Source organism: Rhinoraja longicauda, chromosome 16 (genome assembly GCF_053455715.1).
Source record: "Rhinoraja longicauda isolate Sanriku21f chromosome 16, sRhiLon1.1, whole genome shotgun sequence".
NCBI lineage: Eukaryota > Metazoa > Chordata > Chondrichthyes > Rajiformes > Arhynchobatidae > Rhinoraja > Rhinoraja longicauda.
Window position 1 is genome coordinate 24,381,516 of NC_135968.1, and position 24,637 is coordinate 24,406,152.

At 38.7% G+C, this 24,637-nt stretch overlaps 1 protein-coding gene across 4 annotated transcripts in view; it reads left to right on the forward strand.

Annotated features, from left to right (window-relative positions):
* Nucleotides 1-24,637, forward strand: part of fam204a (family with sequence similarity 204 member A) — a 58,147-nt gene that overhangs the window by 22,874 nt on the left and 10,636 nt on the right. For all 4 annotated transcript variants that reach the window (XM_078412825.1, XM_078412828.1, XM_078412827.1 and 1 more), the window contains one exon: nucleotides 1,341-1,430. In XM_078412825.1, coding sequence (XP_078268951.1) covers nucleotides 1,341-1,430 — 90 coding nt within the window. The remainder of the gene's footprint in view (nucleotides 1-1,340; nucleotides 1,431-24,637) is intronic.

Here is a 24,637-nt window from a genome sequence, read left to right on the forward strand (position 1 = left end):
GAATCTGGAATATGGGTGTGCAGTTCTGGTCGCCAAATTATAGGAAGGATGTCAACAAAATAGAGAGAGTACAGAGGAGATTTACTAGAATGTTGCCTGGGTTTCAGCACTTAAGCTACAGAGAGAGATTGAACAGGTTGGGTCTTTATTCTTTGGAGCGCAGAAGGTTATGGGGGGACTTGATAGATGTTTTTAAAATTTTAAGAGGGACGGACAGAGTTGACGTGGGTAAGCTTTTCCCTTTGAGAGTGGGGAAGATTCAAACAAGGGGGCATAACTTCAGAATTAAGGGACAAAAGTTTAGGGGTATCATGAGGGGTAACTTTTTTACTCAGAGGGTGGAGTGAGCTTCCGGTGGAAGTGGTGGAGGCAGGCTCGATTTTATTATTTAAGAGTAAATTAGATAGGTATATGGATCGGAAGGGATTGGAGGGTTATGGTCCGAGAGCAGTCCCCGGGAGGGACTAGGTCGGAGGGACTAGATGGGACTAGGACTAGATGGGACTAGGTCGGAGAAAGTGTTCGGCATGGACTAGAAGGGCCAAACTGGCCTGTTTCCGTGCTGTAATTGTTATATGGTTATATGTTATATGGAAATCAAAGATCAAGACTGGGAGGCTGGAGTTAATGTATGCCATGACCAGCCTCTTAAAGCACTTGATGGTGGGTTGAGCGCTGCCGGGTTGATGTTCACTGAGGCACACTACCTTTTGTTTTTCTTTGGAACCATAATGATAGTGGTCTTATAAAAGTAGGTGGGAACATCAGATTGGAGTACAAAGAGGTTAAAGATGACCACAAATAGTTCGGCCAGCTAGTCCATGCAGGTTCTGAGGACATGGCCGGGGACTACACCCATGCCAGTCGCTTTCCAGTGGATTCACTCTTTGGAAGGACGATCTGAAGCTGCGACAGTAACCGTGGGATCAGGTTCAGATGTGCCTGAGACTGCCGGAGTGGGTGACGTCATTCTTTTGACCAGTTCAAAATGAGCAAAGAATACATTGAGCTCGTCAGGGAGGGATGGGTTATTTCCAGAGATACTGCCCGACTTAGAAATCCAGGGCGAAAGAAGTCAACTTTGGGATGTTAAAGTATGCTATAATATTGAAAGGTATTATTTGGGATTCAGTACCAAAGAAATTACTAATATTGTACTTACAAGTATAGGACTAGTTGATAATAACTGAAATAAAGACAGAAAGTGTTGAAAGTACTCAGCAACAATTGATACCATTTTTTTTATTATAACCATTTTTTTTCCCCATCAAATGTAGCCTCAGGTGGTTGAAGTTTTACATTCTGTTATTTGCAATTCACTTATTAAACTGTTCTTTCAGACAAATCTGGAAAAAAACCTTGACAAGGCCATTGCCACAGGGGATATAGATGAAGCAGAACGGTTGAGTGACAATCTTGCTGTTCGTAAGGTAAGCTGTTAAGCCACAAGCTGTGCCTTCATCTTGATAAATTACAGTACATTAATATTTCTTAGGCCTTTCCACGGTAAAAACAAATGCTAGAATTGTTTAAAGTATTCATGGAATCTATGTTTATTTCTTTTTATATTTCCTCATTGGTAAACTTCTATAAAAAGGAATAGTTTTATTTCTTGCTCATGACATTAGCTCAGAATTTGTGGCAAAAGCAACTCCATACACTTCTGGAATAAATCAAATTATTGCTTTCAGTATCTGTAAGCATCGATAAATAAATGTCATACATTTCTTTCCTTCTCCTTCACATATTTTATTACTCTAGTGCCTTGACATATGAAGTACATGAGTTTCAGTGCTTACCTAGTAAACATTACAGTAAATGTTAGGGCTGAAGAGTGTAATTGGATTTTCAATGGTTTACATCTAAATTGGCATTGGCAACCTTTTTGGCACCAGAGATTTACTTCAGCAAGTGTTTAGTTTCTTTCTGTCAAATTGAACATTATTTTTAATTTTCTTTTTAGGTTGTTATCACTCTCTTGATCCTTTTTTCTTTCCATCTCTATTTTGTTTACTGTACATGTTTTTAAATTGAATTAAATATACTAATTTCTTGGTTTAGGCCAAGTGCATGAGAGAACTTCAAACGATTCACTTGAAGATCATTCTACCCCTTGCCCTACTACACACACCAGATTCACTGGAGAGTAGTGAAAAAAAATGCCTCTTCATTTATTGTCAATTGTCAAGCAGAGATGCATAAAAAATCTGTGAGAAGCTCAGAGCATACCAGCTGCAAAATCGAAGCCATTGAATCCTTATTTGGACACCACAGTTGCTGTCTGCCCTTCTGATTTAGACTTTAAAGATACAGCATGGAAACAGGCCCTTCGACCCACTGAGTTCATGTCAATCAGTGATCGCCTCATACACTAACTAGCACTACTACACACTAGGGGCATTTTACAATTTACAGAAGCCAATTAATCTACAAACCTATACGTCTGGATTGTGGAGAAAACCGGAGCACCCGAAGAAAACCCACGCATCACAGGGAGAACATACAAACTCCGTATAGTCAGGATCAAACTGGGCTCTCTGGCACTGTAAGGTAGCAACTCTATTGCTGTGCCACCTTGATACCGATACTTTACCTGTACCCTTTTTCTCGTGTGAGATAGATATTAAGTAGAACACTTGAATTTTAGGAGTTCCATCCTCATGCTGACATTTGTGCAGGCGGTTTTCCAAAATCAACCTTTGGAAACTTTTCCCCATAATTACCTTGCATTCTAAAAGGACTTTAAATATGCTCTATATTTTTACATTCTACTTTTATGTTGTTAATCTGAAGAATCTATGGGATTAGGAAATGTGTAACTTGGTTATATAAATCTCTTTTAAAAAGGAAATTATAACATTACACTCGTGGGATTATTTTGAAACTGGACACTGAGTAATTTGGGAGTTGGGTAAAATTTTAAAGTTGTTTGCAGCAGCTGAAGCAGTGGAAATGAACGATAGGGTGATGTATAAACTACAATGGCAGTAGCTTTGGATTCCTCTTAAAAGTCAGAGTTACTTCACTCAGTATTTCAATGCTCTGGGTATTGACAATATTGCCGAAACACCAAATTTTAGCTGCTGCAACAGCAATTAGAACAAAAAGAGTGGTGTGTTAATTTTGCAAAATTCTATACATACACTAGATTACGTTTGGTACTACGTTGTGGTTCACAACAATAATTTTATCCAATATTAAGTGATTTTCCACCTTCAGCTCCACTGCATAATTATTGGGGTGTATTATATAGGGAATAGACAGTGGTGGTAGTGAAATATTGAACAGCAGTCACCTGTTGATGCATTGATAGAATGGAGCCTTGTGAACCACACTCTTGTTTTACCTGTATGAGTAATCTGGAAGTGATATAACAATAACACTATTCTATCGTCCTCACTGTAAAAATTCACTGAAATCAATAATATTATGTGCAAGTGAAGTTTTATAATTACTGTGATTGAATCAAACCTGGTGGCTGTGTCTTGGTTTATTTTATTTTATTGTCACGTGCACTGAGGCACAGTGAAAAGCTTTTGTGATCAAAGTTGCCTGTTATATCACATATGCTTCATGTATATTGATATTTTGAGAGTGCCAGAAAGCGCTGTTTCATTGTCCATTATATTATCCAAAGGACATCAAAGAGTGTTATTTTGATGCGGTGATGATAACTATTGGGAGTATTTGAGATAATTTGGCAGCATTCACAGTGCACAAGCGTGAATTATTCTGGCACAATTTAATGTTTTTTTAATTTATTTGCAAAGTGGGGCCATTGGAAATTTTTTCTGGATCACTGACAAGAATTTGTGATCCAGGCATTAAGAAATGCAGAAGAAATGCTCAGTCATGTGGGAGAAACATTCCTTTTTATTTTGAATGAAGGTGGAAATAATATGTAGTACATCAACAGAGGAATGTGAGGCCACCTTATTGAAATATATAAAATTCTAAGGAGGCATGACAGGGCAGATGTTGGGATGTTTCCACACGAGGGAAAGTCTTGAACAAAGGGGTATAGTAACAAAATAAGGGGGTATCATTTAAACTCAAGATGTATTGGAATTTTCCTGTCACAAAAGGCAGTGAATACCTCCATTGATCTAGAATCATCGACCCTGAGGCATTGTGAAGGCTTGTATGAAAGTATTTAAAGAGGGAGTAGATAAATTTTTAATAGCTGGGAATTGGGGGTTATGACAAACTGGCACAGAAGAGGAGTTGAGGCCAAGGGCATATCAGCCATAATCAGATTGAACAGTGGGGCAGGCTTAAGAGATCAGGAACCCAGTTCCGCTACCTTTTTAATTGTATTCTTATAACACGAAATCAATTAAATCAAAATGTCATTCTACTAAAGTCTAAAGTAGGCACCTATGGATGCCCCTCCACTCTTCTAGCTTATTTGGAGGGAGAAATTGGGTACCTGCACAGTACGACAATGAAATCAACAGGTAAAGTTCATAGCATTAAAACACTGATGGAGATGCAGCACTTTTATTCAATAATCATTCACTCTATATTTTGACATCATTTGGGTCTAATATATTCAAATGTAAATGATTCTTTACAGACATAATATATTAATTGCTTCCATGCTGTTTCTCTGGAACTGAAAATGTACTTTTACGAGTCTTATTTCTTCAGATTTTAATTACTGATGCCTCTTAAATGATTTAAATTATGTCTCTAAATTAAATTGGACATTATTTAATGTTTTTCTTCTATCTTATTTCTAATCTAAACTTATCTTTCTTTTCCTTTTTATGTTTGGTTTTCCATACTTGATTTTACCTTTATCCTCTGGAGTTTAAGAGACTGAGAGGTATACAAAATCGTGAGGCAATAATAAGACAAATACTCCTTTTGCCAGGGTAGCGGAGTCAAAAACCTGAGGGCATGGATTTAAGATAAGAGTTGAAAGAGTTAAAAGAGAACCGAGGGGCAACTTTTTCACATAGAGGGTGGTGGGTATATAGAACGACCTGCCAGAGGCAGTGCTACAATTATGTTTAAAGGTTATTCGGAAAGTACATGGATAGTAAAGGTATAGAGTGATATGGGCCAAACTGCAAGTGGTACTCGCTCAGGTAAACATTTTGGTCAGCATGGATGAGTTGTTTCTTTACTTCATAACCCTTTGCATCTCCATGAATCTTTAAATGAATCCAGCTCCATCTATGTACATGATTCTGTGTAGAGCTTCAGTCCCATTTTTTTCAACATTAGAGTGGTGGCCAACAGAAGCCAGAAACCCTTTGCAGTATGAGCTGAGGCCATCCAAACTTGAAGTTCCACAATGGAATATCTAACTCCTGCTGCCCCGTCACTGCTTTTTTTCTTCCAACCTTTTTGACTGCTAACTTTATTACACAAAGGGTGGTAGGCATATGGAACGAGCTGCCAGGGGAGGTAGTTGGGGCAGGTACTATCAATATGTTTAAGAGACAGTTGGACAGGTATACGGATAGGATACGTTGACATGGATATGGCCTAAGCTTGGGCAGGTGGGACTAGTGTGGATAGGGCTTGTTTTGTCAGTGTGGGCAAGTTGGGCGAAGGGCCTATTTCCATGCTGCATGACTATGCAACTTTCTTGCTATTGGCTTTGAATGTTAGCAGAATGTTGATGCAATGGCACTCCAGCTAACATTCCTTCCGGAGGTTGCTGGGTCATTTGACTCCTGTGTGGGATGAATAGAAACAGGAATGCCAGAATCAGAATTGTGTCACTGTGGAATTTGCGTTTCACTTTTTGTCATAATCGCATTATGGAAATTGGAAATTACTGGGAAGTTAATGTTTATTGCTTATCTCTAATTGCCTTCGAGCTGCCTACCTAATGCACTGCAAAACTAACATTGTGGAAATACTGGCTTTGTTTCGCGCTGCCAGAGGTGGTAGTGGAGACTGATACAACAGTGGCATTTAAGAAACCTTTGGATGGGTATCTCGAATTGCCGGAAATGAAAGGTTATGGATTATGTGCTGGCTCGACGGGCCAAATGGCCTCCTCCTGCATCTATTTTCAATGTGCAGGCAGGTAAGAGTTGGTCGGCATCATGTTTGGCACAGACATTGTGGGCCGAAGGGCCTGTTTCTGTGCTATACTGCTCTTCGTTGTTCAATTCCAGTCAATTTGATTTAAATTTTCTTGCAGTGCTTCAAAGCAGTATTGCATAGAGGATGAAATATTTTGATACACATGGCTGGTTGAATTTCCATAGTGAAGTTAGACAACCTGGAAAATAGTCCTTTTTACATCCAGTCCATGGTAAATACATTTGCAATTAAGTAATGCTGAAAAGTTACCACTCAATCGAATTTCTAGACACCACTGCACTAACAAAAATAATCATCATCTCTGGATTGCACTTCGGCATAGACACTACATCTTTGGGGCAGCACAGTGGCGCAGCGGTAGGGTTGCTGCCTTACAGCGCTTGCAGCACCAGAGACCCGAGTTCCCGACTGCAGGTGCTGTCCGTACGGAGTTTGAGCGTTCTCCCTGTGACCTGTGTGGGTTTTCTCCGAGATCTTCGGTTTCCTCCCACACTCCAAAGATGTATAGATATGTAGGTAAATTGGCTTGGTAAATGTAAAAATTGTCCCTAGTGCATGTAGGATAGTATTAATATGTGGGGATCGCTATTCGGCGCAGAATCAGTCGGCCAAAGGACCTGTTTCCACGCTGTATCTGTAAACATAACTAACTTAAACTAAATTAAACTTCAAACCTTCACCTGCCTGAACCCATTGAGCTCTGCACAAACTGACTCTCTAACAAATTTGCAACAGAATGATAATGGTTTGGACCTAATTTCCTGTGCCTTATCCGCAATAAGTGTTAATATCATATGCATCAATCAGTTTTGCAAGAAATACATCATTTATGTATTTCACAAGGATTAGCATCACCTCTGCAGGGTCTTTCATCAGCAATAGCAAGTTTCTTCATGCAGTATGCATACTATAAGGTAATAATTGTATTTTTTATTTTGGCTTGAATTGAATGAATGAATGAATGAATAAGTTTATTGGCCAAGTGTGTGCATATACAAGGAATGTGCTTTGGTGCTCCGCTCACAAATGACAACACAAACATACAGTTAACAATTAAGAATAAAGCATAAACACATCAAAACAATGAGGATACAACATTATGGTCTAAATATGTGGGTGAAAATAAACCAGAGCAAAAAGGAGACTACGAACTTTGGTTATTGAGTAGAACTACTACTCGTGGGAAAAGCTGTTTTTATGCCTGGCTGTGGCTGCTTTGACAGTCTGGAGTCACCTTCCAGAGGGAAGTGCTTCAAAGATTTTGTGGCCAGGGTGAGAGGGGTCAGAGATAAACAATAGACAATAGGTGCAGGAAGAGGCCATTCGGCCCTTCGAGCCAGCACCGCCATTCAATGTGATCATGGCTGATCATTCTCAATCAGTACCCCGTTCCTGCCTTCTCCCCATACCCCCTGACTCCGCTATCCTTAAGATGATCTTGCCCGCTCACTTCCTGGCCCTTGCAGTGTACAGTTCGTCAATGGGGGGAGAAGATTGCAGCCAACAACCTTCTCAGCTGAGCGAATGATCCGTTGCAGCCTCCGGATGTCGTACTTGGTGGCTGAGCCAAACCAGACCATGATGGAGAAGGTGAGGACTGACTCAATGATAGCAGTATAGACGTGGACCATCATTGCCTGTGGCAGATTGTGTTTACTCAGTTGCCACAGGAAGTACATCCTCTGTTGGGCCTTTTGACTGTGGAGTCGATGGTGGCCTCCCATTTAAGGTCCCTGGAGATGATGGTTCCAAGGAACTTAAATGACTCCACAGTTGTGACTGTGGTGTTGTTGATGGTGAGTGGGGGGAGGGGAGGGGGAGCTCTTCAAAAGTCTATAATCAGTTTCACTGTCTTAAGAGCATTGAGCTCCAGGTTGTTGCGATGGCACCAGGACGCCAGCTGTGTCTATTCCCCTCTGTAGGCAGATTCCTCCCCATCCTGGATCAGTCCAATCAGGGTTGTGTCATCCGCAAACTTGAGAAGCTTGACAGAGGAGTCTGTGGAGGTGCAGTCGTTGGTGTAGAGAGAGTAAAGGAGAGGAGAGAGTACGCAGCCTTGCGGTGCTCCTATGCTGAGGGTCTGCGGGTCCGAGATGTGCTTTCCCAGCCTCTGAATTTAATTGAATTCTTTATTATCGCATGTGACAAGTCACAATTAAATTCTTTGCTTGCATACTTCCTCAGTTATGGTGCCCAACATTGCTCACAATACTCCAAATGCGGCTTGGCCAGTGCCTTATAGTGCCTCAGCATTACATCCCTGTTTTTGTATTCTAGCCCTCTTGAAATAAATGCTGACATTGCGTTTGCTTTCTTTGCTACCGATTCGACTTGCAGATGATCTCTTTGGGAATCCTGCACCAGTGGATTCGATCCTGACTACGGGTTCTGTCTGTCCGTTCTCCCCATGACATACGTGGGTTTCCTCCAAGATCTTCTGTTTCCTCCCACACTCCAAAGACGTGCAGGTTGTAGGTTAATTGGCTTGGTATAAGTGTAAATTGTCCCTCGTGCGTGTAGGATATTGTTAATGTGCAGGGATCGCTAGTCGGTGCGGACTCGGAGGGCCGAAGGGCCTGTTTCCGCGTTGTATCTCTAAACTAAACTAAACTAAATGGACCTAAACAGTGTTGAGAGATTGTGCTTGTTCTGCTTCAACAGAAGGTGATCTCTTTGCAGTAAGCCCAATTTTGACAGAACAAGAAGAGAGACGCTGTTTCTTGCAAGTTGGTTGATTATCATGGTGCAAAATTTTTAATGATTTGCCCAAGAGGTAAAACTGAATTTGAAAAATTCTTCATATATGTGAGGTTTTTTTACCTGCCTAAAAAGGTAATAGAATCAGATTTGGTAGAAAATTGCTGAAATAATTTACATGTATTTGCAAGGTTGCGGGGAGAAAGCAAGGATGTGGGAGTAAGCTTTGCTTGGAGTGCATGCCACTTCCCCACCTTTATATGTCCACCTCTCTCCACCCTAAACTGTAATGATCTGGTTTAAATTATTCTTCAAGCCTCGAAAATTTGACCTTATAATAATTTCCATTTTTGACCAATCACTTCCATCTGCTGAATTTGGTAATTGTTTCTGCCAAGACTCTTGCCATTTATTTATTAGCTTTAATTGGCTTTTCTATTTTTGTTATTTTTCCAAAAGCAAAATCTTTCTTACCCTTCTGAGTCCTTTGGAAGTTGAGAACTGGAAAGGCAGATGGAATATAGTGTAGCGAAATGTGGAGTCATGCATTTTGGTAGTAGGAATAAAGGTGTAGATTATTTTCTAAATGGGGAGAGAATCTGGAAATCGGAGGTACAAATGGACTTGGGAGTACTGGTGCAGGATTCCTAAAAGGTTAGTCTACAAGTCAAATCAGTAGTAAAGAAATCAAACGTAATGCTAGCATTTATTTTGAGAGGGCTTGTATACAAAAACAGGGATGTAATGCTGAGGCTCTATAAGGTGCTGGTTAAGCCACATTTGGAATATTGTGAGCAATTTTGGGCAACATATCTGAGGAAAGATAGGGTCCAGAGGAGGTTTACACCAATGATCTCAGGAATTAATAGGTTAACCTATAATGAGCGTTTGTCGGCACTGGGCCTGTACTCGCTAGAGTTTAGAAGAATGAGGGGGGGGACCTCATTGAAACATACAGAATAGTGAATGGCTTGGATAGAGTGGATGTGGAGAGGATGTTTCCACTAGTGGGAGAGTCTAGGACTAGAGGTCATAGCCTCAGAATTAAAGGGCTTTTGGGAAGGAGATGAGGAGAAATCTCTTTAGTTAGAGGGTGATGAATCTGTGGAATTCTTTGCCACAGAAGGCTGTGGAGGCCAAGTCAATGGATATTTTTAAGGCAGAAATAGATAGATTCTTGATTAGTACAGGTGTTAGAGGTTACGGGGAGAAGGCAGGAGAATGGGATTAGGAGGGTGAGATAGAACAGCCATGATTGAATGGCGGAGTAGACTTTGATGGTCCGAATTCTACTCCTATTCCTTATGATCTTATGACTTATGACCATGTGAACGCTTCTAATCCTAAAGATGACAAGCTGGGTAATAAAGACAGCTGCACAAACAACTGATGTGTTGGCCTTGCCTAATGCATCAATGTGTTTTTCTGTTGAATGAAAAATAGAATATGTAAAGCAATGCTTCCTGTATTAGATAGAATTCACTTTTGATAATCATTTCATGCTTTCAAAGAGTAAAGTCCCTATCAATAGGGTGACAGTGCTTTACTTTCATTATTGTAGCAATATGTTAATTACCTATCACAGAACACCTAACTAATAACATAAACAAGAAATAAGAGCAGGACTTGCCATTTGGATGTTTGAGCCTATGCCAGCACTCAACAAGAACATGACTGATCCAACTCATTTTCCTACCCTTGCCACATCTTCCTTAATTCTAATATCCAGAAATATTTCTTGCAGGAGCACACTATATCAAGAAGTGGACTTCAGTTGCTAACCATTTTAACTCCACTTCTCATTCCCATACTGGCCTTTCTGTCCTGCATCTCCTCCATTGCCAGAGTGTGACCACACACACATTGTAGGAACAGCACCTCATATTCTACTTGGGTAGCTTACAACCCAATGGTATGAACATTGAATTCGCCAATTTGAGGTAACTAATCAACAAATAACACCCCCCTCCCTTCCCTTTGCTTCCCCCTGGATGCGCACCTATTTCTCCCACAATCCAGCCCCACTTTCCCCTTCCCCCATCCCCTTCCACATACATCCCTTTATTGGGCTTCACATTCCAATAGACAATAGACAATAGACAATAGGTGCAGGAGTAGGCCATTCAGCCCTTCGAGCCAGCACCGCCATTCAATGCGATCATGGCTGATCACTCTCAATCAGTACCCCGTTCCTGCCTTCTCCCCATACCCCCTCACTCCGCTATCCATACCTCTTTTCTCCATATCTTCTTATCTTACTGCCATTTGTCCTTTCTTCTCTGACCTTTGTCTAACCATTATACTCCCCCTCAATAGTATCCACCTATCACTTACCAGGCTTTGTTCCACCCCCACTTCCAGTTTTTTTCTCCATTTCTATAATCAGTCTGAAGAAGGATCCCGACCTGAAACATCACCTATCCATATTCTCCAGAGATGCTGCCTGACCCACTGAGTTACTCCAGCGCTTTTTAAAATCTTTTTTTGGATTATTGGGCTTGAAATTAATGGGAAGCAGACCGATGCCTAGGATTGGTAGGTGACCTACTAGTTAAGAATGTTCTCTGCCTAAAAGAAGCCAACGTGACAAACTCTTGTATTCTCCCCTTCCCCAGTGTGGTCAGAATACCTTCTGACCTGACATCAGCCTGTAAGTGCTGGTGGTAACAGTACCACTTTCCCAAACGTTAAAACATAGTCTGATCTAGGAAATGTATGTACTTGCTGGGCCTGAACTAAAGAAATTAGATGAAATATGGTCATTATCATGTTACTGCTTAGGCAAGCTTGCCTTGTGAAAATTGGCTGTCGTGTTTCTTACATTCCATGAGTGATTATCCTTCAAAAAATATCTAATTGACTGTAAAGCACTTAGGGCATCTGAGATTTCTGAGAGATGTTATATAAAGGTTTTCTGACTGCACTGTTGTACTTGCAAAAAATCTTCAGAGATGTTTGTAACATTCACTGAGACTTCTCTATTGCCATATGTATGCCATGAATTAAGATTGTACTGTAGTTGGAATGTAACCCATATTAATATATTGTTGTGAAAGAACAATGGGGAAAAGGTGTATGTTTTCTGTATGGGGTTCATAGTACCATTTTGTTTAATGTTAAATATTTTAGGCAGCTGTCCTGTAATTGACTTTACACTTAACTAAATCTTTAGGTATAAATGTATTATTTGAATTAATCAGGTAACTAAGTATCTAAAGAAACTGCCATCAACAGAAGTTATGAATAGGAGTATTTCCTTGATGGTCATTTCTGGCTGCATCACATAATTCAGAGACTATTCATGTTGAAATGGGGTGTAGCAACTCTCATACTTACCCCATTCACCTAACTGAACATTTTCCTGATGCCCAATGCTTTCTCTGGGAATATTATTAAGTATCTGAGAGAACGACATGCATTGATTAATAGTGATTAAATTGAATAAAATATTGGATTGTTTAAACACCGTTGGAAAGTAATTGTTAAAATAGATTACTAGAACAGTAATAAAGTTTATATCTGATGGAAAAGATATATACTGGGGTCTTCTAAGGTAACTGCTAGGGAGTTGATAACCTGTCGGAGAAATCTGCAGCTTACCTGCATGCCTGTGTTTTAAGACCTGAAAGTGTTTGCTATTGGCCTGAAGCAATCTCTTCATCTGAAATTTCTTGTTTGGCTAAAACTCAAACTTCAAATTTGATTTGTAGCTTTAGATAACTCTTGTTTTTGCAAAGGTGCCGTACTGTCTGTGAGTACTCTAGCCCAAGGCAACAATTTAATTACAATAAAACATATTGACCTCATTTAAGAACCTGCCAAAATATATTTACAGATTTTGTGTAATTTAGAGGAATTATTATTGGATAATGATGAATTCTTCTCACACAAAGTAGTAATTAGATATAAGCTGCATCTTTTTTTCTTCTTGCACTCAGTTATAAATTGGTTGTGCAATATAATTGTATTAACTTTATCAGGAACTTTATATACTTTATGAATCTATATCAACCTTTATTTAGGAATAGCTATGCTTCAAGTAAAAGGACATAAAACTTGAATATGTTCAACTTTCCTCATTTTGCTAATAGGCTACTTTTTCTGCAGTTTTTGATCTTTGGATCATTTGATAATCACATTTACTTTTTAGATTTCTTTTGAAAGGTCTTTGCACACAATTTTTAACTCAGTGTGCTGGGTCAGAAAGTGAGATGCTAATCCTCATACTGGACTTCACTGGAACAGCATATCAGAGGAAAGGTAGAAGGCAGAGTGGGATGGAGAATTAAAATGACAAGAAACTGTAAGTTCAGGGGCAGACCTTTGGGCTAAACTGTGCTGTTTTGCAAAGTGATATGGAAGGTCCACGTCATGAACACTGAATATAATGCAATAAATTAGATGTACAGGCAAATTGCCATATCACCCAGAAGGAATTTTGGGGGTCACTAGATGGTGGGAATGCCAGAGGTAAAAAAGCAATTGCTAACTTTCCTGTGGTTGTGTGGGAAAGTGGCTTAAGAAGAGGAGCAGGTGCATATGGAAGGGTGCCCCAGAGTGAACAGTCCCTGTGTCATATTAACAAACCCTTCATAATGATAAAAAGGGAAGTTACTTGTTCACTGCTGGTGACTGATGTTAAAAGTGCTGTAAATTACAACGTATAATCTCTTCAATGTGACAGCTTTTAGGGTGGAGGGTTAAGACAAAAGCAACACTTTCGTCATTCTGGACGGAGGCGAGTGTGGAAGTGCACACATGTAATTAAGTTAACGCAGGAACTGAATGAACTGTTTGTCCACTATTTTCTGCTTTTACCTATAACAACGAATCTCAAGATCATACTTTGTAACCTCCTGGTCAAAATAAATCAATTTGTCACAATATATATCAAAGGAATGGATTTTAAACCTGATTGTAGCAAAGGGATGATTCAGCTGCATATTAATTAGGCTTAGACTTTACTGTTTTTAGTCTTTCCTGTTTCAGCTTTTTATTTTCACTTGTGATTCCAATGCATAGTAAGCCGAGAGCACTATCCATCCATCCTCGGTAAATTCATACTTTCAGAAAGTTGTGGTTGACAATTTAATGTAAATCTTTGTCTTAGCTAACCTTGAAATAAACTTAGCCTTGATTTCATCTTAACCTCCATTAAAATTACAAACTTTCAGGGTGCACTTTCAGTTTTCACTGTTTTTTGTCAGGTTGTTGCAACAATAACGTATGACCTAAACATTATCTCATTACTCCTTCCTTAAATATTGCCTAAATAGCTGAACATTTTCAAAATTATCTGATTTATCTGCAGTGTTTTCCTTTTGTATTGAAATTCATTCCTGCCTGACCCTGGTGCAAGGACAGCAGTTTAATGACATGGGTGCAACACTGATAATGCCCTGTGGCTGACATCATCAGCTGAAGGCTAACACAGGTCACACCAACATATGATTAGCAAAAGCAAGATTATAACTCTTTGTGCATAATTTCCAATTATATTTATTACCATTTCATCTAATGACAATTTGCCTCAAAATTGGAAGCACAAATTACATCTAGCATGAGCTGATGTAAGGTTTAGTACTGTTTAAACAATATCACACTGGAAACTGATGGTTCTCACAAAACTAACTGCACCACTGTTTTGACATAATTACCATTGGAAAAAATGGGGGTCTTAAAGGATGCTCTTTAAGCATTCTCTTACGGTACTTAAGGTCTTATATGTTTTGAAAGCAGTTCAACATTTATTTTTACTTTGAAGAAAAATGCCTATTGCATGATAGCTACCATACCATAGCTACCAGGTATGTAGGTTAATTGGCTGGGTAAATGTAAATGTAAAAATTGTCCCTAGTGGGTGTAGGATAGTGTTAATGTACGGGGATCGTTGGGCGGCATGGACTTGGAGGGCCGAAAAGGCCTGTTTCCGGCTGTATATATATGATGATATCATAGGAGGCACAGTGCTTCATAGCGCCAGAGATCAATTCTAACCTACGATACGATGCGATATGATAAAACTTTATTGAACCCCAGGGGGGAAATTAGTCTGCCAACAGTCACAGCACAGAACAAGGTACACGAAAACTTGAAATTAAAAGTGAAAACAAAAAGAAAAAGACAAGCAACTGTTGGCTGGCTGCCGTGTGCACAGCTCCTTCGCCGGAACAAACAAACAAACAAACGCAGGCTTATCCCCTGGGCAGAGGACTTTAAAACTAGAGTGCCCCTCCCCCACACCAGGTCCTCCATTGTTCTTCGCGGCAGTGCCCCCACACCTTCACGGCGGCCCCCCATGCCGGGTCCCCATTGTCTTCCCCTCCCCCCCTCATGCTCATCGACTGATGATGGTTGGTCGGTTGCGAGGCCCCGCCGCCCCCGATGGGGTCTGTCTATAACTTGGCTTTGTGGGTTTGGTTTCCTCACACACCGTACATTGGTAGGTTAAATGGCCACTGTAAGCTTCCCCTAAGGTGTAGGTGAGGGGTAGAATCTGGGATGAGTTAGTGAGGATGTGAAGAGAATAGTAAAAATTAAATGATTGTAGAATTAATGTAAATGAACGATTGATGCTGGGCCAATCATCTATTTCCGGTATAGATCTCTCTATGTCTTTGTGACTATCTTTCTATATCTATTTTTAAATCATGTTAGTCATAGACTAAAACATTCCATATTTCTTGTTTACAGTTGTTTTGATAATGTTAATTGTATAAGGAATACTTATTTTAAAAGATATCAGTCTTTTCCTGTTTGTTTTGATTCACATTTTAGACCTAATATGTTTGCTAGTTTTTTTGTGAGAAATAATATTTCAAATAATATGAGAAGCTCAATAGTACAAAAAAAAAGTTTAAATTAAGAGGCAAATTCACCTCTTATCTTGGCTTGACAGAATTCTCTCCATTTCAGCAACCCCCACTGATCTTTCAGACTGCTCCTCTGTAAACTCTTACTCAGTGTGATGGAAAGTAATATTTGCTTTCATATTAATTTCATGGAAATTTTAAGATCAATTCAAATGTTTGGTACTTTCTTTGTGCAAGGTTCCTTTTTTTGGAGCATACCTTGATATTGATCTCCAAGTTCCTGTATCTATTGTGGTGCTTCCCATCATGATACTCTTCCAAAGCTTAAATAAATTCATTTTGCAGAAACTATTGGAAAATGTAATGAGGATGCATGCCACATAATGTTAACTTTGATAGTTGATGATTATATAGTTCCATCAAATTGTCTAATAATATCCTTCTAAAAATTATGTTACAATGGTTGATGGGGCTGCATTTACATTCTCCTTTATTATTTTGATTATGGTCACACCAGGAAGTTAAATTGTGAAGCCTTTGTGCACATTTATTACCTGTATGAGTATGTACAAACTATTTATACACTGCAGCACTGATACCCTGTGATGAGAACACCTGAAATCTATTGGCCTAAAGGCAGTCAGTGTAGCAAATAGCCAATATAGTGTAATATCAAGGAATTTGAAAATATAGCACGGTGTTGCATTGAGCGCAAACCACATTTACATCATTTTGAGCTGATTATTATCACATTGTGTTTGTGGCCAAGCCAAACAATGCATGTGGGTCATATGAAATGCCATTATGAATTTCTGCTAACTGTATCCATTGACACCCTTCTCTTAAAAAATTGGGTGGAGTTGTGAGTTAGGTAAAATTTTCTGTTCCCACAGTACGCTCGTCATAGTCTTTCCACACGAGGCAACCATCGTTTCATGTATCTAGTTTATAATAATGTAAATTCTGTGCTATAACCATAACATAGATGCTTTCTGTCTCAATTCTCCATTGAATATTAAGGAAAAAATATCTAGTATATTATAGGACAATAGGTTAGTTTTAGTTCTTGCAATTATAAAGGAGTGCCTTGCCTATTAAGATCAACAATCAACAAATAACTGAATTGTATTTTTTAATCAACCGATACATTTGACTAAAGGTAACCGCAAATTAAAAATATCATATGAATTGACTTGGAGAAGCCAGTTTATGAATTTTGAATGTTATGATTGTTGCTTCTGTAGATATGCAATTAACTTTTAACACTGTACTGGCATACTGAATAGATGTTTTCTGTGAAAACTTTATATGGTTCATTGAAAGGATTTGCTGTAATACATTGTTTTATTATGGTAAAAGATTTTATGATACCATATGATACTTATTTATCAATAGGCCAATACTTATTTACTGATTTAATGGTTTAAGACGATGACGTCACTCACATAGTAATTGAATTTAACACTTCGCAAACCTCCTTTAAACATTGATGTTAGGGTTAAACTTAGATCATGGAATTTTGAAATATCAGGAATACATAACAATGCATTCTCCTCAAAGTGTTTGGTCAAGTTTATAAAGGTGATCATTCATTAAAGATGTTATTACTCTTTGTTAAGTTATGAACTCTAAGATAAAAAATGTTAACGATAATTTTCCTGGAATATTTTTTGTACCTGAGGAACACTTCTTCTTGTGGGTTTTTAAAAAAGTTTTAAATTGGTGGAGCATGTTATTGAGCTTCAATTAACAGGCTAAGAAAGTCAAGCAACAGAATAAGTTTTATTGTATTCTACTAATTGCCGAGGTAGGCAAAGCCTTTTTTTGTGCTATTGATTTTTTGCAGTTTAATTAAGCGACATGTTTTCTCTTTTTAATTGCAGTCATTTTTTTGAGTAAATTGGAGCCCACAGCAAAATACATATATAATTTGTTTGTAATTAGGTATTAATTGATGGTAGTTGAAGCTTAGCACCCTCTGTTTCTTTCTTCCTGATTGCCATTTTATTACAAGTTAGTCATTAATTAATCTGTTTTTCTAATTAGCTTATAAAACTGTTGTTGTAAATGCGATTGAAGTTCAAAGCAAACTAATAAGCTTTTTCTCACTTGGAAGAGCTGAGATAAAGAACAAGTGAAAACTGGGGGACTGGCTATGTGTTTGTTGGAGGGAGGGGGAATAAGAATACTTTAGACTTTTTAGCATATAGACACTGGAAATTGAAAATCTGCCGTATTACCTACAAGATGAAAGGCTAATTTACACTGAATTTCACAAATTTTGTTCAACCTATGAAATGAAGAGCTGTCACCTGCTCAGTGTTGCATTGACAACTGTGCCAGTGATCCATGAAATAAGCTGCTGCATGCTTTGTTCTGATAAGAATGAACAAATCTGCACAATGTACGGTTCCCAGAATCTAATTTTCATACTTGCATGAAGGCAAAAAAAAATAAGCCGTTTGTAGGCTGATTAATCAGACATTGGAGTTTTGTCTCTTTGATCTGTTTGGTCTCCTAGGTAACTTGCATAGACATTAATGCAGAGTTCCAGTAAAGACAATCAAGGAAACCACAGACTGAACTGATAACATAATTTAACACACAAATCACAGTAGAGTTTCCACTTCAAAAATGTTTCTTTTAAAACAGCCACTGATACAACCTGAATTATTAATAGATTTTTTTTGTGTTATTCCCCCATTCCCATTGGATTTAATAGTAATTTTTTTATTAAATTATGAGGAATTTTGGGAAAAAATCTTTACTGTTCATTAGCTGGAGGTTATGCAGACGCTTTTACAAATCTTCCAAGTGGCTGTATAGATGAATGCCTCAAGGGCCCAGCAAAAACCTTGTATTTCCAGCCAGCTAAAACCCTTATCTTCAATCCAAGAAAGTACCATTAATCTTTTTGAAAGACCTTTTATGGCTTTTAATATAACCCAAATTAGAACATTTTACACCCTTGGTTCCTGAAATACAGTGATAAAAAGCCTTTGGAGTTCAGTTCTTTTACTGCTTGCTCTGAATCTGTCCTCCCCACCCTCCATTCGCATCTAAGCTGCACCAGCTTTTAGATCCGCACAATGATGTGGCATTATATTACCTTGACCATCAGCTTCACTCAGCCAACATTGCAATTTCCCCTGTTTACCAAAATTTCCATAATGCAGTGTAAAGATTATGAAAAATGTGTGTTATATTGAGTGCTGGAAAAAAAAATATTACCTAAATTGCATCATAAGGTATTAAAATCCTAATGCCTGCCAAGTATTTTGGAGGTAGTATTGGAATTGAAAAGATCTTATATTTTAGTTTTGTGACTAATTAGTAAAAAGATATACAAATCTTGAGTTTTACTCTTTTAAAATTCTGAGTGGGCATTTTATATAATTATTAATTTGATCGTATCCACCCATTCTAAACAACTGACTAATGTAAGAAATGTTATGCACTGATTCCAGCTCAGGTTAAAGGCACTAACTTTCATATATAAATCAGCACAGTTCCAAAGAGATGTTCAAGTCCACATTAATACACGGGACAGATGTCAGTCAGAGAAATGTAGGTAATAGTTAATCTATACCTTGATCCCACAAAAGCCATCTTGTGGGGTAAATTGAAAGATATTCCTTAATTTCAAAATATAATAAAGTGCAGAAAAAAAAAATAGTTGAGTGGTCTGTCTCTTAAAAACATGGATAACAATAGGTCACACCTATTTATTCACAAAATGCTGCAGTAACTCAGCAGGTCAGGCAGCATCTCAGGAGAGAAGGAATGGGCGACGTTTCGGGTCGAGACCCTTCTTCAGACTGATGGGCAACGTTTCGGGTCGAGACCCTTCTTCAGACACCTATTGATTAACAATCTGTATAAAATTATATATGTGCGATTTTAAATGGTGTTCATATTAGGATTTGGAAAGGGACATCTTGTTCTCTGCCCTTAGTTTATGTTTTTAGTTGTTTTGCTCTGAAATTAAAGAAAAAGATCTTCAACGGTATTCCTTAATTCACGTACTGAATTTAAAGAACACCAAACGTATCCAAGAATAATGCGGGAATAATTTTCTTCACACAGAGAGTGGTGAGTCTGTGGAATTGTCTGCCACAGAAGGTAGTTGAGGCCAGTTCATTGGCTATATTTAAGAGGGAGTTAGATGTGGCCCTTGTGGTTAAAGGGATCAGGGGGTATGGAGAGAAGGCAGGTACAGGTTACTGAGCTGGATGATCAGCCATGATCATATTGAATGGTGCAGGCTCGAAGGGCCAAATGGCCTACTCCTGCACCTATTTTCTATGTTTCTATATGTAGTTGAAAAGAATAAGGTAACATTTAAAACCAAAACTTTCAGCACTTAATTTGCACTCCAATGCCCAACGTCCTCTATGTGGTCTGTATTTCTAAAATACCATACTGTTAGTGTAGATATACTTAGTAATCCAAAATACATCAGGGTCCTTTCATATTAACTGTTTGAATTCTATTCTCTTCTTATGTTGGTTTTAATATGAAGTCCAACCAAATCTTTGGAATTCAGATGTGCTTCTGTTTTTACAGTGTTATCTTGCTGGAACTCTGAGGGAAGTGAGGTTTTCATTACACTTGTAAAGTAGCTCTGGAAATTCAGCAGTCGATCTAACAAATTTGCTGGCCTCTACGTCCAGTATCCTGCTTGACTGGTTGTCCATTCCCTGGGGAACTCTAGCAATTAAACTGGGATGTATGGGTGTAACTCATTCATTCCTATACACAAATTTATATGGAAAGCTGTTTTAGTAAATTGATGAAACCATACCCTGTCACCAGTGGTGGCGCTGTAGTGCCTCCAATGGGGGAAATATGTATTCACTGTGGCATATTTGAGACATACTGAATATAGATGCTAGAATCATACATAAAATATATCTCTGTTATTTAAAATACTAGTTATTTATTAATGAATCTACAAATGGCTTAAAAGCCCTACCCAATGCAGTGTATTGAAATGGAAAGCAATATAAATTTGTAGCAAGCATTAGCTACATCTGATTCAAACATTTCGCTGTTTGAACAGTGAAGATAAAAATTCAGTGAACATTTACCATGAGTGATTAATGTTATAACTGACATTTAAAGGAAACAGAAAGCATTTCCACGTGCACTTTGATCAGTGAATGTATTTACCATGAGTGACTAAAGTTATAACTGTTTGTATTTAGAAGTAATCAGAAACCATTGGTGTGATGGATGAATATGGTCAGCTTTTCCTAAAAAAAAATTGTTTCCTTGATGAGTGTATTTTGCTAAATCTTAAATGCAATTTGTGCCGTCAGAGGCAAAATTATAATATACTGAAATATAGGTGTCTCTAATAATCTCTAGTAACAAATCATGCTATGCCATTTGCAATTATTTCTGTTAGTTCAGCTTGTACAGATAGACCTGGACCGGTCTGTTCTATATTGCCCTCGCTCATCTCTAAATATTATTGACATGATTCAAAAAATCCTGTTAAATCTTGATTGAGAACATTTAATTATAATCACTGACTGATTCAGCTTATCTTGGCATGAAATGTTGAATGTATCTTAAAAGCCCCACAATATCAGAATTAAGCGTCAACAGAGGCAAACGTAAAAGCACTGATTTGCTGATTCCCTAATTGGAAACATATTCAATATTTTACATCATCTTCAAGTTCGTCACTGTAAGGGACATTGAGACGGGCAAGATGCGTTTTGTTGGCAGTTCCATGGTAATGTAGTAGTGTCTATTGACATAAAAACCTGTAAAGTCAGGACACTGCATCAATAGGCGGACGTTACAGGCTTCCTGACAGATTCCTGTACTTGAATCTTCTACTTGACTTCGTAATTGAGCAGTGACATCTGGTTGGAAATCCTGCGCTAGATTTTGTATGACGCAGGACCACAAGCTTATTTGTTTGAATGGAGATTTTAGATCATAAGGAAGAACAGTATGAATAAGGTAAGTTACATTTATAATTGTTAGTTCTGGCCATTATTATTTATAATACTTTTAGGTGAATTTTTATCACTATTGTTTTAAATAATTTTTAACATTACAAATTTTATTTCACTGTTGATTGTTTTTTAATATCAGGAGTATTATAAAAATATCCATATTTGTCAGAGAGCAAAACTGAAGGCATGACTCTTGATGTTTTGTCAAATATTTTCCCAGCAGTATTGTGAGATTTGGCTTGTCTTATCCCACCCACACAATTATATCGCACAAAATCTGTTGTGAAATACGGCGGTTCTGATCAGGTCCAGCAGGGTTTCACAGAAAATCTTCATCTTTCACATTATTCAATAGATTGCTTCTAGCAGCAACTTCGGTTGTTTCAGCTGACACCTTGTTAATGCTACTGATTTGTGGACTTAAATGTTCATAAACAGCAATATCATGTTGGTTGCAAGATAGATGTTGGTGCATGAAGATAACAGGGATAGCTCCCTGCTCTTCTTTGAACATGAGCCACGAGGTCCTTTATTTATGCTTGACAGTGGAAATGAGGATTCAGTTTAGTAACTCACCCGATAAATGACTGACATCTCAGCCTTGAGTCTTGCGCACAGCTCTAAACCTATCATCTGATTCAGATATGGGAGTTCTACAAAGTGAACCATGGGCTGACAGCAAGAAGATATGTTCCAATTATAAACAGTTTGGACTTGCACTATGCCTTTATTGAAGTCAAACATCTGAGGGTACTTCACAGAGAATTAATCAAACAGCTAAGCAGAAAAAGCGGATATCTCGTGTAGAGTAGCCAAAAGCTTGATCTTGGTAGGTATCAAGGAAGATTTTCAGGTAAGTGAGGGAGATTGATGAAAGAAAATCCTAAACCGAAACAATAAAGGAATTACATATTTGGAGGAGTTATGTGGCTAGTGCAGATTACAGAGATAGGGAGGGGCAATTTGGTGACAGAATCATTAATCGTTTTATGTTTTGTAAACAGGCTTGTGCATGCAATTAAATCACACTAAGTATTCAAAGTCAGGCACAAAGATGCCAGTTGCTAATAAAATCATCCCTCTAAATCAGTCCTTTCCATGTACCTGTCCAAATGTTTCTTAAACGTCGCGATAGTACCTGCCTCAACTACCTCCTCTAGCAAGTCGTTCCATACACCCACCACCTTTGTGTGACAAAGTACTCCTCAGGTTCTGATTAAATCTTTACCCCCTCACCTGAAACCTATGTCCTCTGGTTCTCGATTCCCGCACTCTGGGCAAGAGACTCAGTGCGTCTACCCAATCTATTCCTCTAATGATTTTGTACACCTCTATAAGTTCACCCCTCATCTTCCTGTGCTGCAAGGAATAGAGTCCTAACCTGCTCAACCTCTCCCTGTAGTTCAGGCCCTCGAGTCCTGGCAACATCCTCATAAATCTTCTCTGTAACCTTTCCAGCTTGACAAACATCTTTCCTATAACATGGTGCCCAGAATTGAACACAATGCTATAAATGGGGCCTCACCAATGTCTTAAATGCAACATGACCTCACAACTTCTGTACTCAATACCCTGACTGATGCCTGATGATTCTCCACAGAGGATCGAGAGTTATCCCAGGTTAGTCCTGTGCATCTTGCAGCCGGCTAGAGAATGCGGAAGAGAGGAACCAAGTAATCTGCCGCATGCCAGTGGACAATGGTGCACGGCCAGACTATCCTGGAAGAGAGGAAAGTAGTGAAAATCTAAATATTATTTGATGAAATAACAAAGCAAAGTCTGCTGAGAAACAATCCAGGGAGCTGGAAAAACTCATTGCCAGGAAAAAAAAGATGATGTCTTTTTAATAGCTTATTTGTAAAATGCACAGGCCAAGTTTAAACACTGATTTTTTTTCTGGCTTAAGCAAAGAACGCTTGGAGCGACTCAACTGGCTCCAGTCCTTCTGGCTGAGGCAGGGAGAACTCCAGAAGGGTTTTTGACCCTGGCTGGTTCCGTCTAAGAGTGTGTCAGTGCATGTTTGTTGAATATGGAGGTTTTTTTACAGCTGGTTTCGTAAGCTGTTTGATGTGGCCCAGGCTTATATGAAGCGTGACCCTTTAAATGTGCTACTGCAAGATACAAAGTGCACAAGTTATCTGAGCCAGTCTTTGGGAGAACAGCAAAGAAGTACCCAGAGTAGGTGAATCAAGAACCAGAGGACATTAAGTTTAAAGTGAGAGGGGAAAGATTTAATAGGAACCTGAGGAACAATATTTTCACACAGATGGTGGTGGGTATATGAAACTAGCTGCCAGAGAAGTAGTTGAGGCAGGTACAATAACAATATTTAAAAGACATTTATACAGGTACATGGATAGGAAAGGTTTAGAGGTGTATGGGCCAAACAGGCCTATATGACTCCAAGCACCATGTTTATTCTAGATGCCTTGTTGACACGTTAAATATGTTAGTAATGAGACAGCGCCAGAGACCCGGCTACGATCCTGACTATGGATGCTGCCTGTATCGATTTTGTACATTCTTCCTGTGACCGTGTGGGTTTTCTCCAGGTGCTTCGCTTTCCTCCCACATTCCAAAGATGTACAGGATTGTAGGTTAATTGGCTTCAGTAAAATTGTAAATTTGTTCCTAGTGTGTTGGATAATGTAATGTACTGGTCGGCGTGGACTCGGTGAGCCAAAGGGCCTTTTCTGCGCTGTTTCTCTAAATTAAATTAAACTAAAAACAGTGATGTGGAAAGTAGTTAGGAGGCATGAGTAGCTTGAAATATTAGAACATGAACCCAACGTGGGTTGGAACATAATCTACTGAAAATGTAAGACTGTAGACCATTCACTTGATCAGCCTGGGACAAATCATGTGGTTTTGAAAAATTGTTTCACTGTTCCATTCAGAGCAATAAAGTTATTGTGGTTTCCTTCTTCTCCCCACCACCCCCCACCCCCCCCCCCCCCCCCCTCCCCTATCCCCTCTCCTAAATTTCAAGAGAAGCAAAATATTTTTTGAAATAGAGGAATGCTGACACTTCAGTTTAATAGTTTGGCAGGCTGTGGTTTTGACAGTAATTTAATTCAGTTACATTTCGCT